We start from the raw sequence: 17800 nt of genomic DNA, 5'->3' as shown, positions 1-17800 counted from the left end.
GTTAAAAACACAAGTACAAACTGAAGTAAGACGTTTTCTGTACCTACTTCATTCAACACATGTTCCTGTCCCATCCTACCACCAACCCCAGTTCAAAAGCTGGAAAGTAAAAATATCAATTCATGTTATTTCCAATAACTGAACATAAAACCTTTTCTGAAGTGAAAGGATTGAAGATTTACATCGACCATTTCAGAAGCCCTCCCAGTCTATAAAGTCCTACTCATGTACCCACCTGTTGGCAGGAGGAGACTTATAATTCTTATTGGTATAGATTTCTTCTAAACTAAACTCCTTTTTCTTCAGCCTGAAAAGAGAACAAAATAAATTCTTCATGTTGTTCTTTTTTAAAGATTTTATTTATTTATGAGAGGAGAGAAAGTGCGAGAGCATGAGCGGGGTGGGGGGGGGGAGGGAGGAGCAGACCCCCGCTGATCAGGGAGCCTGATGCAGGACCCTGGGATCATGACCTGAGCTGAAGGCAGACTCTCAACCAACTGAGCTACCCAGACATCCTTCTCCACGCTCTCTTGAGAGAAAAGACTGCCTTCCCAGCTCGATGGGCTTCTTTTCTTTCAGCCCTTCTGCAATGAGTTTTAGATGTGTCTCACGTGCATGACACATACTAGATTTTCTTTTCTAGGCTGCCAATTTTCAGCTTTATGAAATTTTGTCTATACTTGCTGGCAATGATATAACTGTATTTATACCTATTGTATTTTACAGCTTCTTTTAATCCTACCTTTTCAATGTTTTTCTTTTCCTTGACTGACTCCTTACTTTCTATCCCCCCTTTCTGGCTTGGAAATTATACATTCCCCTTTTATTGGCTGGCAAGAATTTTAATAAGTATATTTAACTTGGAAACTGAAGTGCATCAATATTTTTACCCTTCTCCCAAACACAGGTCCCTGGAACTTTTTTTTTTCTCTTCTTTTTAAAGATTTTATTTATTTATTTGAGAGAGAGAGAATGAGAGACAGAGAGCATGAGAGGGAAGAGGGTCAGAGGGAGAAGCAGACCCCCCGCTGAGCAGGGAGCCTGATGTGGGACTCGATCCTGGGACTCCAGGATCATGACCTGAGCCGAAGGCAGTCGCTTAACCAACTGAGCCACCCAGGCACCCCAGGTCCCTGGAACTTTTAATCCTAATCAAACCCATCTTAATTTATATGTTACTCATGTTCTCTTTTGTCTCCTTTTTTTTAATTTTGTAATTTATCTGGTGAAGAAACCAGGTCATTTGACCTGTGGCTTCCCCAGTCTAGATTTTGATTACACCCACATAGTATCATTTAACCTGTTCCTCTGACCCAAACATATGGGAAATACTACAGGTATTTCCTACGGATCGACAATTGAGATATAAAGGCATAATCAGATTTAGGTGTTTTGGTTTTTTTTTTAAGATTTTATTATTTATTTGAGAGAGAGAGAAAGAGAGCATGAGATAGGGCAGGGTCAGAGGGAGCAGATTCCCCGCCGAGCAGGGAGCCCGATGTGGGACTCGATCCCGGGACTCCATGATCATGACCTAAGCTGAAGGCAGTCACTTAACCGATGAAGCCACCCAGGTGACCCCAGATTTAGGTGCTTTGATAGGAAGATTTTTAGATGGTGGTGTATACTTTTATCATGAGGGACGTGGTACCTGTTGTTGACTTTTTTGTAATATTAATAGCCACTGAAAAATGTTGACTACATTTACTACTTCTTTAGGGACATACACGGTAATAGTCTATCACTCCTCCAGTCATTAGATAGAATTCTTTTTTTTTTTTTAAAGATTTTATTTATTTATTTAATTGACAGAGACAGACAGAGAGAGAGGGAACACAAGCAAGGGGAGTGGGAGAGGGAGAAGCAGGCTTCCCGCCGAGCAGGGAGCCCGATGCGGGGCTCGATCCCACGACCCTGGGATCATGACCTGAGTTGAAGGCAGTCACTTAACCAACTGAGCCATCCAGGTGCCCCCCAAATTTTATTTTATTATTTTTTTTTTAGATTTTTTTTTTTTAATGTATTTATTTGACAGAGAGAGAGACAGAGAGAGAGGGAACACAAGCAGGGAGAGTGGGAGAGGGAGAAGCAGGCCTCCTGCTGAGCAGGGAGCCCGATGCGGGGCTCGATCCCACGACCCTGGGATCATGACCTGAACTGAAGGCAGTCGCTTAACCAACTGAGCCACCCAGCGCCCCGCCAAATTTTATTTTTAAGTGATCTTTACACCCAACATGTGGCTTGAACTTACAACCCTGAGAACAAAAGTTGCATACTCTACTGACAGCCAGCCAGGTGCCCCCCCGCCCCTCCCCTCCCAAGTTTATTACTCTTAAAATGGCTACTCAGTTGCCCCAATAGCACTTTAGTCTTTCTTTTTACCATTGATTTGAGGGGACACCTTTGTCACATTCTAATTTCCCTATGTATTTGTGTCTATTCCTGGACTTTCTATTTTAATTTACCAATTTGTATGCTTATGCTCTGGCACTATACTGTTCTTATCTATTAAGACTTTACAATATATTGTAGTATCTTTTGGGATTAGTATCTCTCTTATTTCACTCCTTTTCTGAATTTTCCTGGCTATTCTTGATTCTTTATTTTTCCATATGATTGCATTAAATACAACTTTTCCATTTATTCAAATCTCTCCTTAAAAGGAACAGCTCTTGGTCAAGTGAATTGTATTCAAATTTTTAGTGTATGCTGTCATGTACCAGTTATCAAATTATTGCTTTTTAGCTCAAAATGTACCCATCAGTACCTACTCTTGTGAAAATGGAATCTGTACTCTTAAGCATTTCTTCTTTACGGTAAGTACGATGCTAAAAGCTTTGGCAGAAGAGGGCATTGGGGAACACTGTAGGAGGAAAGGAGTTTCTCTTCCTGGTTCTGGTAAACTTTTTTCCCTGTCATGGTGCATGTTTGTTGGGATGTCAAGGAGGGGACATTTGGAGAGGGCTCAGCCCTAGTTATGTGGACAGAGCATGTAGTCCCTTCAGTGCTCTGGCAACCCTAGCCTGGTGATCATGCCACATGCTTCCTGACACATAGTGGCCTCCAGGCCATAAGTCTGCACCCCAACTTCTTGAGGTCTGTTTCCTGTGGCCCTCCTGAAAGAAATACAACATGCTCCATGCCTTATATCCATAGTAGCACCCGCACTCTCCTTGCATGCCTGCCTGCCTCAGCTTGTCTGCACCTCGCAAAGTTGCTATTTCCTGAGTGCCTAGTTCTGGCCTTAGCAACCCAGAGCAAGCTAATGGGTTGCAACCATACCCTTTCCAACAAAGTCTAAATGCCAACCTAGGGAGGTGGCCCCTCTTCCAAGTTTGTCCTTCCTTGAGTACGTGCTCTCAGTCTTAGGGTCCCTCAGAATTCTCTGTACATCTTGTGGTTACTCTCCTATTATAGTTTAACATTCTATACTAACGTTCCCCTATTTAAAATACTGTATAGTTTGTCTGATTGGACCGACAAGACACATGAACCCCCAAGAGCTAGCTAAATAAGGTTGCCACTAAATACCAGGGGTATTCACACTAGTATACCAGAAGACATGCCACAGAGTACACGAATACCCAGTTTTAGTGGAATCAACCTCCTAATCTTTAATTTCCTAGAACTTCTGGTCATATGTTTGAGAAGTGTCCTTCAATGATCATGCAGTTTTCCATTCCTACAAATTCTTTCAGAATAGCACCTATCCATCCTGAATGCTATTTCAGTATATGAATCAAATCCCTGATCTTGCTAATAAGTTCCCTTCAGTAATTAATGAAATCGCAGTAAACTTGTATTGGACTGGTCTTTCCCCATTACATATAGTTCCATTAAGAGAGGAGCGGCTTTAGAAATAGGGTACTTTGGCTGGTGTCAGAATATTCAGATTTCAGATATGCTGCAGAATGGGTTTGTCAGAGTGACCCTGCCTCATTTATCTCCTGATTATCATCAAACAATGCCTCTTTCAGAAGGAGGCCCTACTTAGGAAAGAGAGCTTCAAATACCAACATAGCTTGTTCATGTATTTAACTGTATCCAATGTTTCTTCCAAAACTATTCTCAATTCTCATTGACAGTCTGTTATCACTTCAAAAGAAAAGTTCCACTCAACAGTCAATTCTTCTTTTTTAAAAAACATAACCGAAATGTTTACTAGGACTATCAAACATTTGAAGATGAAGTATGTAAAACCCACAGACAAAAATTTTAAGTAATTTCCTTCAGTAAAGGAATAAACTTTAAAAAAAAAATCACATAAAAAATATTTAATTCAATTATTTAATCCTCATCTTATTTTAGCTTATAAAATGTTATAACTTCTACCCTGTTAACAACAGCAAAAATTATAGGATACTGCCATGCAAGTTGGTTTCATAATACATTTTTCTCCTACATTAAATATTGAAGCAATCCTAAGATTTACATAAAATAATAGGTTTATTTCTGATTTTTTACATGACTCTTAATTGTTCCTAAAAGTCCAATAATGTTGTTTGATTCATATATGCATACACATTTACTGAAGCAATATCATGCTTTCTACCATACTTCTCACTTCATAATTTATTATTCTAACTACACATTACACTGGTTTATTACAAATCCAGTAATGAGAAATAGCATTACCATGTGGTTTTAATAATGTGCTAGTAAAATAAATTTTTATTTATATGTTACATGATTTTAATTTTGACTTACGGCTTTTACAAATTTACCTTATAAGATGTGTTCCATAATTTATTTCTCAATGGTTTGTATGATTTTCATAAATGCGAATTAACACACTTACTTGAGTTGGAAAACAAAAGTTAGGAAGTAAGAATGATGTGGCTGATGGGCTTGAATGATAAAAACTGCCTTTGCCAATTAAGTTATATGTCAAGGGGTGGGGGAACATGCAAAATGGGTGAAGGAGAGTGGGAGATTAGGGCTTTCCATTATGGAATGAGTAGGTACAGCATAGGGATATAGTCAACGGTATTATAATAGCATTGTATGGTGACAGATGGTAGTTACACCTGTCATGAGCACAGCATAATGTATAGTCTTGTTGAATCACAATATTGTACATGTGAAACTCATGTAACATTGTGTCAAGTATATTAAAAAAAAAGTTGTATGTCAAAGCTTTTCCATAAATTTAATGCACTAAATCTACAACTTCAAGGTTTTTTGACAAAAGAGGATGCGAATAAAAGCATTTTATTATTAGATATCTCAGGCTAAGGTTTGTTAAAAAATCTTATTTTTTCAACCTCTTTCACTATATTGATTTAAATAAAGTATCTCTAAGTGAAAGACCAGCATACAAATTACTGGGCATCTGACACTTACTGGTCAGATCTTTTTCGTGTGTTGCTCATACAATGAGATAATCACTACCTTCAACGCCTGGTAACAGAACCTATGTGAGTCAGCATTTTTCAGTCCTTTGCTTTCAAAAAAAATTAGGTGATAAATCATTAAATATAATTTGATGATAGATCACTGTGATTTTTTGGCATATTCCTTGAAAGAAGTTCAAAGGACTGAATATCATTACAATATTAAAACTCTCTCCACTCCCAACTCCTTATTTATAATAAAAAGGTTTTTTTAGAACTTATATCTACATATAAATGCAAGATAGAATACATTTGATTCTGAATCCTATTTCATTCTAAGAATAAGTACTATTCAACCTAGGACATCTGAAATATTAAAAAATTTCTCTTGGAAAAACATGGTAGGATGATCAATAAAAGAACTGTAAGATAAAAATATATTAAGACAAAAACCATGTGGGAAAAGTAGAACGTCAATTATGATCACAGTAATAATTATTGCATTTGTGTTGTGTGAAGCAATATAATTGGTACATTACACATTTTTTCCTCAAGTGGACTGTACAGCCATCTTAAGTGTTGGGAATTCTTACTACACTTTACAGACACATTCTTGAAGCTCAGGAGGGTTCAATAATTTACCCTGGGGTTACTTAAGGGACTACGGTTAAGCTTCTATTTGCCAATGAGAAATGAAGGAGTGAAATCCACCACAAGAAAATGTAACTCTGGAGATCTTTTATAAAACGTTTGTATTTTCATAGTGTGTCTGGGTAATGTATAGTACACCAAATACATAATTTGGTAATCCTTTTTTTCTTTCCACTTCCCTTTTTAGGGTTGCCAGTTATGTCTGTCATAAAAAATAAACCTTTAGAAACCAAGTTTTTAAAGGCCATGAGATAGACCATAGCATGCCATCTGGCATTTTCTTAAAAAAAAAGAAAAAAAAAAATTAAACTTCTTTCCCTCATGACATTCGGCCCCTTGTCAATTTTGCACCAGAATGTTGTGAGCTTGGGCTGTGGGTCTGGGTAAAAACTGTGTGAGAGAGAAACCACCTGAGCCATGCGACTGACGCCATGGCCTAATACAGGTGTCTTAACCACTGAGCCTCGGCATCCTCACCTAAACCTGGGGGTGACAATAGTGCTGACCTCCTAGCACCACTAGGGGACGAACAGACTATGTACACAAAGGGACAGCATAATATCTGGCACAGTAAGCTTGATAAAAATGATTAAGAATGCAGAACAATATCCCTGGAACATAAATCTCTGGTCATATCATCAATTAATTCTTTTGGATAAATTCCTAGAAGTATAATAAATAGCTCAGAGTATATGACCACTTAAAAGGTCATTATATTCTATCGAACAATTTTCCAAACAATGTGAACTTATGTGTATTAGAGAAGGAGCTCACCTTTTGGGTCGAGGAAGGCCCATGGGGGTAAGATTAGGGTCTGGTTTAGGAATGGTTTTCCGGATACGAATCTGTGAGACTTTCTTTGGCCTCTTCTCTGGCTCAGCCTATTTTTCAAGATTAAGAAGAAAGATGGTCAAGTTAGAAGACATTTTAAATACATAAAGTCCTTTTTCTTGACACTCTAAGATTTTGCTTCCTCAGTTTACAGTTGACTCTAACTCACAGTTTATGACAAAGCTCTACTTACTCCTGCTGACAGTGTTCTCAGCAACCACTCCCTCTATATTGTTAGAAGAGAATCCACACATTCAGCTCAGATATTTAGATTAGCAATATGAAAGCCTTTAACTGTTGGAGACAGAGAGAGACTGCAAAATGAAGAATACCATTGTTCACTCATCTTTGAATGCATGAAGCAGCTCTTTGGTCCAACTTTCTAAATACTGTTAAATGCTATTGTCAAGAAAAAAGTTTCTGGAAAACAATGCAGATTAAGTGATCCAGAGTAGCCTTCAGTGGCCAAGCAAACTCCTGCCTTGGTAATTTCCAGCTATCAGCTGAAGCTAACAGTGATAAGCAAAGACACTCAGAGGCCTGTGTGTACCCATCATGTGATCTTTGGTCCTCGATGGACACTTCCAATACTGCCCTCGACTCTATCAGCACTTTACCTCTTTCTGTTCTGGAGGGCTGCTCTGTGGATGGGGGCATGCCGCTGCCACACTATCCAGCTCATCAAATTCAGACACCTGGAACTCGGAGGCTGAAAGCAGGAGCTTGCTGACAGCTGAGTCTGTTACCAAGCAAGACTTTGGTACCAAGGCAGGGAATGGAGGCTCTAGTCTAGCACCATGAAAAGAAAAACAGAGAAGGAAAATATGAGACGGGTTTCACTTTCTCCCTTGGCACATTCAACTTCTTAACATCAGACTAAGGTTGAAGATCTTCCCTTTTTCCAGCAATGACGTTTCCAGCCAACCTGTTCTCTAGTTATTTCTGGACACAGCTTGTGTCTATATATTTAAAAAATTAAAAGGATGTGGTCAATCCGTTACATTGGTGTAGAGAAGTTTTTTATAAAGAAAAATGTAAAAAGGAAGAGACTTTTTGGAGGAAAAGGGCATTTAGTGAACTGAACAAATGAACTGTGCTCAATGAGATCAATCCCATCAAGGTAATGAAGCTGGCTCTATGACCAAGAGATAGCTTGAGAGGGAACTTGTGGTACAAAGAGCTGGCTAGTGATTTTGACTCTTTTTCAATAAATGGTACTGATTACACATCCTTAGTCACTACTTATGATAAAACGCATCTGAATCTCGGATCAGGTTTGGAAGGAAAACAGACGTCAGAAACATGCTATGCTCAACCCACACCATCTGCTAGTGTGCCCTCTCAGGTCCTGTGTTCACTTGTACATTCACTCTTTCTGTCTCTCTCTCTCTCTCTCTCTCTCACACACACATGCTGCAGGCCCTTACATAGCAGGCACTGCTGGAGGCTTACCTCATCTGACTGCCACTGGTATTATAAGTAGCTTCCATGCCTGGAAGAGGCACATACGGTAACATGGTGTGGCTGAAGTGAAGTAAAAGTACAAAAGCAACAGGTTAGGGCAGTGGAACAACAGGGAAGTTTTGATGCCACTGTGGGTACTCAAAGGTTTTGATGCTACTGATGGCACATGATATTCAATGAGGCCCTAGGAAGACAAGAAATGTCAGTCACTCAGAAAGAAGAAAAAGCCCCCCAATCCTGAGAATTACATTTATGTGCCCACAACTGGAGTGGAGGCAGGCTGACGGGAAGATTATTTTCTAACTTATATGGAAAGAAGGTAGAGAGAGGAATAAAGAGAGGACAGTAAGAGAAAGGAGGGGAACAAGAATGATTTTGAGTCTTACACCTTCTTTTGTTGAATATATATCTTAAAGATTTCAAACTATAATTCACAGATAAAAAAAATCTTGTATTTTTTTTTTAAAGATTTATTTATTTGACAGAGAGAGACATAGTGCGAGAGGGAACACAAGCAGGGGGAGTGGGAGAGGGTGAAGCAGGCTCCCCGCTGAGCAGGGACCCCCCCCGATGCAGGGCTCGATCCCAGGACCCTGGGATCATGACCTGAGCTGAAGGCAGACACTAAATGACTGAGCCACCCAGGTGTCCCACAAATCTTGTATTATTCATCTATTTATTAATGCCATTAAAATAAAACCTAATTTCTATATCCTTAAAGAAGATTATGAAGAAACCTTATTTTCTTTAAAGCCAAGTTGCACATAAAACATGGTTATGTAGAAGAAAACCATTAACAGAGTTAACTCCTTTGTAATTATGCTTTTATTCGTATAGATGAAGCAATGGTATTCATCACTTATAGATACATCAATAAATGAGGGTGGAGAGCTTTTTAATGCCTCTCAAAGTAAAACCTGTATCAGTTTCTACCAAATTTGGAACATAGTACAGGTTTAATCAATGAGCTGTTTGTACGATGACCATAAAAACAATCCATCTCCTCTTAGAAGTAGATTTGCTCAATGTCTAGAAAACAAAGACAATTCAGATTTTTAGAAGGTTTAGCACTAACTAATTCAGGATTCCCTGACAGGTACTGATAAAAGGAAAGAGGCAGGTTGTATACTGGAAAAGAAGCTGACCAAATCAGAAATCAGAAGACCCTGCATCTAGGTCTAGCTCAGCTGAAACACTAACCTGATCTGGGTTAGAAAAAAACATGTGCCTCAAGCTTATCATCTATAAAAACAGCAAAAAAGAAGCCCATTCAACCTCCATTAGAGAGTGCTGAAGGTTCAAGTAAGAAAATCCTTTGGGGGTGCCTGGCTGCCTCAGTCAGACGGGCAGACAGCTCTTGATCTTAGGGTCATGAGTTCAAGCCCCACAGTGGGTGTAGATTAAATAAATAAAACTTAAAAAAAAAAATCCTATGGGGTGCCTGGGTGGCTCAGTTGGTTGAGTGTCTGACTTTGGCTCAGGTCATGATCCTAGGGTCCTGGGACCAAGCCCCACATCAGGCTCCATGCTCAGCGGAGAACCTGCTTCTCCCTCTCCCTCTGCTGCTCCCCTTGCTTGTGCATGTACTCTCTTTCTCTCTCTCTGTAAAAAAAAAAAAAAAAAAAAAAAATCCTATAGAAACATAAATTAATTTAATATTTGTTAAGTCCTGCTTTCTTGGGTTACCAAATTTATCATGCTTAATATTTCTAAGTGTGTTTAGAAAAACAGCAAACTTCTCAACTTAAAAGTCAAGGCATGTGATGATAAGGCACTTCTAGAGGCAAGAAGAAGGAAAAGTCCCTAGAAACTCCCCCCACCCCAACATTCCACTTGAATTAAATTAAAATAAATAAAACAAAATAGGGCGCCTGGGTGGCTCAGTTGGTTAAGCGACTGCCTTCGGCTCAGGTCATGATCCCGGAGTCCTGGGATAGAGTCCCACATCAGGCTCCCTGCTCGGCGGGGAGTCTGCTTCTCCTTCTGACCCTCTTCCCTCTCGTGCTATCTCTCATTCTCTCTCTCTCAAATAAATAAAATCTTTAAAAAAAAATAAAACAAAATAAAATGCTAGACATAGGAAGGAAGGGAGAGAAAAAATATTCCATGCCAGGAAACAGAAAAGTCAGGGGGGGAAAGAGTTCTGGATGAAGAAAAAGGGCCAAAGGCCGCACATCTTCACAGGGTGCAACAAAGAACTGGCCTATATTCGAACCTCAGGCATGAACATAGCATAGAGAAGGTAACACAATTTAAAGCTGCATGTCAGACACTGAGCAGAGCATGGTTATGAGATTATAGAGGAATACTGACAAACCAGACAAAATAAAAGCAGTATACTATGATTTAAAACAATTTAAGTCAGGGGCGCCTAGGTGACTCAGTCAGTTAAATGTCTGCCTTCAGCTCTGGTCATGATCTCAGTGAGGGTCCTGGGATTGAGCCCCGTGTTGGGCTCCCTGCTCAGTGGAGCGTCTGCTTCTTCCTCTCCCTCTGCGCATCTCCTGCTGCGCTCTCTCTCGCTATCTCTCTTTCTCTCAAATAAATAAATAAAATCTTTCAACAAAATAAATAAAAAATAAAACAATTTGATTCATCCAAATGTATTTTTTGTGACTACACTGTAAGAACATTTTTCTATTAACTACAGGACAAGTACTTCGAAGATCATTCATCTCTCAATTTCCATCAGCCACATTCAGGTTCTGCGGTGTCCTTCTGAAACCCTTTGATTTAGTTTTCTGCTAAGACGGAACTTTGTAATATGCACCAGACAGCGTTTTAGTGACACAGAATGATTCTGCATAAGAGACTGCACAGACACATGAAGAACTAGGCCTCTCCCTAATTTTAAGGCTTTGCTGGTGTTGAATTTGATGAGGGCCAATTTAAAAAAATTTCAGTTTCTGTTTATTTGAGGGATTACAAATAGGAGGATTTATTATGCCTGAGACAGATCCTTAGGATATAACTCTCAAATTCTTTTTCCTCTTATTTCCAGTAAGGAGGTAAAATGAGGGGCACCTGGATGGCTCAGTTAAGCATCCAACTCTCAATTTCAGCTCAGGTCTTGATCTCAGGGTTGTGGGACTGAGCCCCGTGTAGGGCACTGCACTCAGCAGGGAGTGTGCTGAGATTTTCTATCACCCTCTTGCCCCCCCTACTCTAAAATAAATGAAAACTTTAAAAAAAAAAGGTAAAATGATATTGGTGAAATTATTTTCAACTATTCTAAGTGGTCAAACCACTCTTCTCTAGCTCACTTAAAATTCTATAAACTGTACAACTATAGTATGTAAATGTCAATCTTTTTTTTTTTTAAGATTTTATTTATTTATTTGAGAGAGAGAGAATGAGAGATAGAGAGCACAAGAGGGAAGAGGGTCAGAGGGAGAAGGAGACTCCCTGCTGAGCAGGGAGCCCGATGTGGAACTTGATCCCGGGACTCCAGGATCATGACCTGAGCCAAAGGCAGTCGCTTAACCAACTGAGCCACCCAGGCGCCCTGTAAATGTCAATCTTTGAAGCCTCTCTGCTCCAGAGAGAAATCCAAAGGTTCATGAACTAGATTTGGTGATACCTACATAATTAGTTTATTTACTTAAGAAGTACTTATTCTGGAGGTGCCTGGGTGGCTCAGTCGGTTAAGTGTCTGCCTTTGGCTCAGTTCATGATCCCGGAGTCCTGAGACTGAGCCCTACATTGGGCTCCCCGCTCAGTGGAAAGCTTGCTTCTCCCTCTCCCTCTGCCTGCCTCTCCCCCTGCTGTGCTCTCTCTCTCTGTCAAATAAATAAATAACATCTTTAAAAAAAAAAGCACTTATTCTGTAACCTTTATACATCAAACACCGAAGTAGTTGCTGACTGTATAATACTTTGTCAATAAGATATAGTTGGAAGCCATTATTTGTCACTATTTATAAGTCTTTGATGTGTAATGGTGTTCTTTGGAAGGCGGGGGCATGGGTAGAAGAGATTCAAAAGATTTGATGGTTTGCGAATGACATGGACAAAACATAGAATGGTAAAAATACAGGGGTAGATTCTGCAGGAAAATTAGAGGGGTCTACACTTAAGACTTACAGCTACATTTTCTCAGCAGAGATTTGTCAAGGTAAACAGAAAATGCAGACACAGAAACTCTAAATAGCCTTGCATTTCTAGCCCTCAACTTCCCCCAGAGGTTGAAAAGCAAACATGGATTTTACCTGCTCGTGGTGCTCAGAGTTGGCTGCCGCTTGCTGTGAGTGGAATGAAGAGTAGAGATTTCGAAGGGGCAGGCAGAAGGCCCATGCTGGCTCCAAATGGATAGCACTCGGCCCACCGAGTAGGGAAGAGAACAGAAGACCTTGTCTGCTATGGAGGCTGGAGATCTTAACCCTTTTAAGCCCTGTGTAAACTGGGTCATGAAGAGCCTCTGCATGGTAGGCATGTGACTAGAGAAGCTCCGTTTTTTTGTCCAGATTCGGTAACATCCAGGAGAACAAAGTGCTAGAAGTGTGTGAAGGCCAAGGACAGAGCAGCCTGCTCTGGTCTGGACTATGGCAGTGCCTCCATAGTCTTGGAGAGGACCTGGAGACTGTGAGGGAGCCTGGGCACATGTCTGACCATGGAGGCCAGTATCTTCCCTGAATGTGGCCATCCCAGGACAACTGTGGGACAAGAAGAAAGAAAAGGTCCACTTGGGAGGCTGAGACAGGCACCTGGGGGCCTCTCCTAAGGTGAGCCTGGCTGGAGCACAGTGCTCAGGAAAAGTCCTTGGGGACTCGGTCATGCACTCAGAGCCCGATTTCATGTGAAAAGATACCGGGAAAATTTCGGAACCAAATAGCAGTGATGGCACCTTGTTGTTCAAATCTATGAAGCTCATTTTGATGGCTTCTAGCGAATAAAGTGTCAAAGGCTTACTGTTAAGTCTCTTATCCCATCCACTAGCTGCCAAATATGGATTTAGCTGCATTGTATTGTACGAAAAGCCATCCAGAAGCCTTTTGTATCTGAGCCGCGTGTAGTTTTTCGCCACTGGAAGAAGTTCCGCGGAACATCGCCGATATCTTAGTTTCTGGGCCTTTGTGGCTGGGACCAGTTTGGAGGCAAGAATGGACAGCTTGCTGAGTAAGGCTGATTCTTTGGTTGGCTTCCTAACATTCAGGCTCCTCAAGGGATGGCACGGAGTCGCCTTCTGCTTTGGTACGTGGCTCATTAAGCTCCTGGTTGGTTCTGTTTCGGGTTCCAATTGTGCGGGTGCAGGCACAGCACATGAACTGAGAAATCTGTGTGCTTTTGTGGGGATGGTTTCAGAGGAACTCTTTAAAAAGGCAGAACTTCTGATTTTACTTATTTTTTTCCCCATCTTGACTTGCTCCTGACAGGAAACTTTCTTACATGTTCTATGGGGCTGCTTCTTTAAGGGAAGCACTCTTTTCTGGTGTGAAGTGTTCCCAAAGGCACCGTGTATTTCATCACACCCAGCAGAGTTGGGGTCTTGTGCTTTCTGAGGGGCACCACGAAGGCAAGGGCCTGTGCATGACTCCATGGCTCTTTTTAATGGATGACACAAGCTTTCCTCCTTTGGATCCTCCAACTTTTGGAACTGTGCAGCACTGCCGCCCGTGGCCAGCTGTGCTAGGGTGATTTTCTTCATCATGGTGGACTCACCTTTGCAACACTTAGCTTGGTTCTTATCTTTCAGCTCATCCGGTAACACGTTAGATGTACATTGTTCCAATACCGTGTATGCTCCTTTTTGATGTATATATTCCTCTTCATTCTGCAACATGTAGTCCAAAGCCCTCTGCCTTTGTTGCTCTTCAATATCAGCAAGCATCCTCTGGGACTTAGAGTGGGACTGAGAAATCTCTCTTTCTTTATGACCATGACCAGCCTCTCTGGTAATCATCTCCTCAGACTCTTCCCTGACAGTTACGTGACCCATGGGCCCCTTCTGATGTTCTTCAGTTTTTTCTCCTCTCAACTGAGTTTCTGTTTCCATTGTCAAAGGCAAATTTTGCATACCAATGTCTATTCTGACTCCTTTACCAGAATTACTCCCATCCCTTGGTTCTCCTTCCTTCTTCTCAAGCAGGACTGTGTGGTGCTCCACATTTTCACAAAGCATTTCACCATCTTTTGGTTTAAAAAGATTTTTCAGGTCAGTTTCTTCACTATTAACATTACTTTCTGAATTTTTGTGAGAAGGCAGATACGAAGGCATTATCTCAATGGATTTCAGGCTCCCTACGGGAACAGGGTTCTCATCTGGGCATCCAGAAGACAGCAACTCTTCTGAGGAAATTCCAAAGGTATTGTCCTTGTCAAACTCAGAATTTATTTCCAGTCTTGATCCTTCGATCATTCCTTGTGTTTCTCTAAGGGATGCTTCTTTAACTTGCTGTTCATGATGACTATAATCTAAGGACACATTTACTCTACCCAATGTTCTTATATTTGGTTCATGATCTGCAATAGACTCTAGCTCATGGGCACAAGAGTCTGGACACACTTCCATTTCACAGTCTTTTAACGATCTGCATACTTTCTCTTCACATGATTTTTTAATTTCCAGAGGCTCCCCTGTAGAGGAAGTAGCACCTGGGAAATCTGAGTCCTGGCCAATCATTCCGATAAATGCAGCATTCAGTTCTCCTCTCTGAGAAAGAGTACTCACTGAGGTTTCCTGTAACATCAGTCTATCCTGCCCTGCACCACCATCAAGGGTACTAGATGCTTTTAAGTCTAACATGCCTTCTGTAGACTTATTACTGCAGTTCGTGTAGATGATGTCTATCATGCCATCTGTGGACTCCTCACAACCAGAAATATGTTCAGAGTCTCCTTTCAAATCACCTTTCTTTGAACTACCACTGGACAACGGGTTGTTACTGGCTGACCTAACTAGCAGATCCTTTTGGTTGTGGCTTACCTCTCTGTTAGGTTCTGTGACAGCCTCTCTCTCATCACCATCTGATGTCTCCTTAGCTGGTTTATCTTCATTTCTGCATTCATCTGGTCTATTTTGGTTACTCTGGCAGTCAAGGACTTCATCTGTTTTCTGATCAAGAGTTTCAACTGCTTGGCTCATGCTTTTGAAAGTGGAGAGCATAATAGTAAGAGACTGGTCCAACAATTTTTCAGGGCTTGGAATGTCTGCAGATAAGTTTAGTTCTGGTGTGGCACAGTCAGAGATGTTATACTTGCAAAACACAGTCCCTTTAGGTACATCCTGTTCCTTTCCTTCCAACCATTCCTCACTGGGCAGGGTGTGACTGGTGGTGCGAATTGTCTTGTCTGAAGCTTCACTATTTAACACGCCTCCTGTCATTTCGTTTCGCATCTTATCTCCTGGGAGGCTGCCTTTAGTTTCTTCCCCAGCAAGTTCACTTCCCTCCAATGTGTAACTCACTTTGTGGGTGCTACTTTCTGTGGAGTCTTCTCTTCCTTGGGAGTGGTGATTGCTGTGCCGAAATGCATCTTCACACTTGGTCATCAAAGAGTTTTCAACTTTTGGGATGATTCTGCTGGACTCAAAAGCAGCATAAGCAGAACACACACTCTTTTCTTGTGCATTTTTACTTACACAATGACAGCGAGAGAGATCCTGAGATTGAACACTCTGACATTCCATAACAGAGACCTCTTGAGGCAAGCCTGCTGCTTCTTTCTTGCTTGAGAGAAGTCTGGAAGGTAGACCGACCATTCCAGAATCAGCCAGTTCATTTTTTCTTTCTAGGCTTCCTGGTTTGATGTTTAAGGTGGGGTTGTTTGAAGAGGCACCACAGGATTTGTCACCTGATGGAGAGATATCTTTCATTTTTACCTTCATGGGAATGGTTTGGGTATGAGCAATGACATCTGCTCCATCCTCTAATGGAGGGTGATGGCTCTGTTGGGAATCCTCGCTTGTTGCTAAAGGCATCTCTTTGTTAGCTGGCAACTTCGCGTGGTCTTGAGAATTAAGGGGCACTTGATTTAAAACACATTCACTTTCTATTTTGTTTAAAACCAGTTCATTGGTACAAGGAAGTTTATTCAACTCACAGGCTACGTTCTGTTTATCTAAATGTGAACTATCATCCTGTGTGGTCTGTATAGCTTGTTCTGACTCAGGTTTGTAATCAAATTCTAGGGATGGTGGTAACTGAGCAATATCTTTCTTGGGTTTTGATACCTCATTCATAAGACTTATCTGGTCCTCACGCATTAAACTCACAAGGGATTTTCTTTCAATCAGAAATTCATTATATGATGCTTCATTTAACTGGGTGTCGTCTTCCAGATTTCTCTGGGAGCGGAATGAGTTAGAGTCTTTACTGTAAATCTTTTCAGTTACCATATTGGGCTCTATAGTGGTTGTCTGTTCTGGCTCTTCAATCTGCATTAAGGAGGAAAAACTGCTCTCTTCAGAGTGTCTGCCTGAATGGCTGGTATCAGTAGAAGTTTCTCCATGGTCCTCATGGTTTGTCAAGCTACCCTGAATGTCTAAAGTGATTTTCAGATCATTTTTTTTTAACATTACTTCTGTGGCTTCAGTGAAAGAACCTGGCACTGAAGAACAAGGACTGTCTGTATGGATACTGCCCTGAACACAAGAGTCACCATGGGTATTCTCTTTGGCGGGGGCAACAGTCTCTTTTTCACCAGGACAATGACCACTAGCATCCTCTTCTGGTTGCCTGGCATTAATAAGAAAGAGTTGCCCTCTTACACTCCTGGGGTTCAAACACTGTTCATTTTCTTTTCTAGAAGCCACGTTCTTGCTTTGATCGTCCCCATCAAAACAGGAATTGTCTGTCTTTTCAGCAGATCTCTTTGGCAAGCCATCACCTTCAAAACCACTTGTTTCTAAGGATGGTGTCCTGGATTCCGGACCAGACAAACTTGAGAAATGTGAAATGCCAGAGTTTTCTTCTAAGGGTTCTACAACAACTACATTTCTCGTGGCTTTGGGACTGCCATGGGCAGAACTGTGTTTTTCATTATGGTGGCTGAGAATCTGTTGGTGATTGTCATCTGCTTCACAGACAAGGTTTAACTTACACAACTCTTCCTTCCCATTGTCCACTTTGGAAATGGCACTGCTCCCTGGTAACAATGACAACCAAGAAGGACAAGTTTTTAATTCTTCACATTCTTTTTCTTTAGAAGTTGCTTCTGTTAATCCAGGGTCCACAAAGGTTAAAGGCTCTAGGGAAACTAATGTGCTGGTTTCTGAAACCTCACCACTGGTCATGATTTTGTCTATTTCTGGGTATTCGCTGCACCCAGCTGAGAGACCTTTACTCACATTGCCATTCTTGTGTCCTTCATTATAATCCGTCTTAGTCCCATTGACCTTCATACCTTGTACTTCTTCAGATTTTAGCAGAGTTCCAGTTGTAATTTGTACATTTCCTTCAGCACAAGAGAAATAAATCCAAATCAGTATGCAATCATAAAAAAATTAATCATGCAACCAGTAGCAACAAAAAAGACCCAACTCAAAAAGCAAATTACAAAGTTAGTGCACCGTACCATTGGCTTTGT

At 40.9% G+C, this 17800-nt stretch overlaps 1 protein-coding gene across 5 annotated transcripts in view; it reads right to left on the bottom strand.

The window, feature by feature from the left end:
* PRR14L (proline rich 14 like) overlaps positions 1–17800 on the bottom strand; it is a 55085-nt gene that overhangs the window by 6067 nt on the left and 31218 nt on the right. For all 5 annotated transcript variants that reach the window (XM_028124597.2, XM_028124595.2, XM_028124600.2 and 2 more), the window contains 5 exons: positions 12487–17668; positions 8268–8339; positions 7433–7604; positions 6759–6865; positions 236–307 (listed from right to left, as the gene is read on the bottom strand). In XM_028124597.2, coding sequence (XP_027980398.1) covers positions 236–307; positions 6759–6865; positions 7433–7604; positions 8268–8339; positions 12487–17668 — 5605 coding nt within the window. The remainder of the gene's footprint in view (positions 1–235; positions 308–6758; positions 6866–7432; positions 7605–8267; positions 8340–12486; positions 17669–17800) is intronic.

Source organism: Eumetopias jubatus, unplaced genomic scaffold (genome assembly GCF_037043125.1).
Source record: "Eumetopias jubatus isolate StellerSeaLion01/CBP00866 unplaced genomic scaffold, mEumJub1_p1.0 scaffold_16, whole genome shotgun sequence".
Classification (NCBI taxonomy): domain Eukaryota; kingdom Metazoa; phylum Chordata; class Mammalia; order Carnivora; family Otariidae; genus Eumetopias; species Eumetopias jubatus.
Note: the sequence above shows the minus strand (reverse complement) of the source record. Positions and strands in the feature narration are given on the sequence as shown.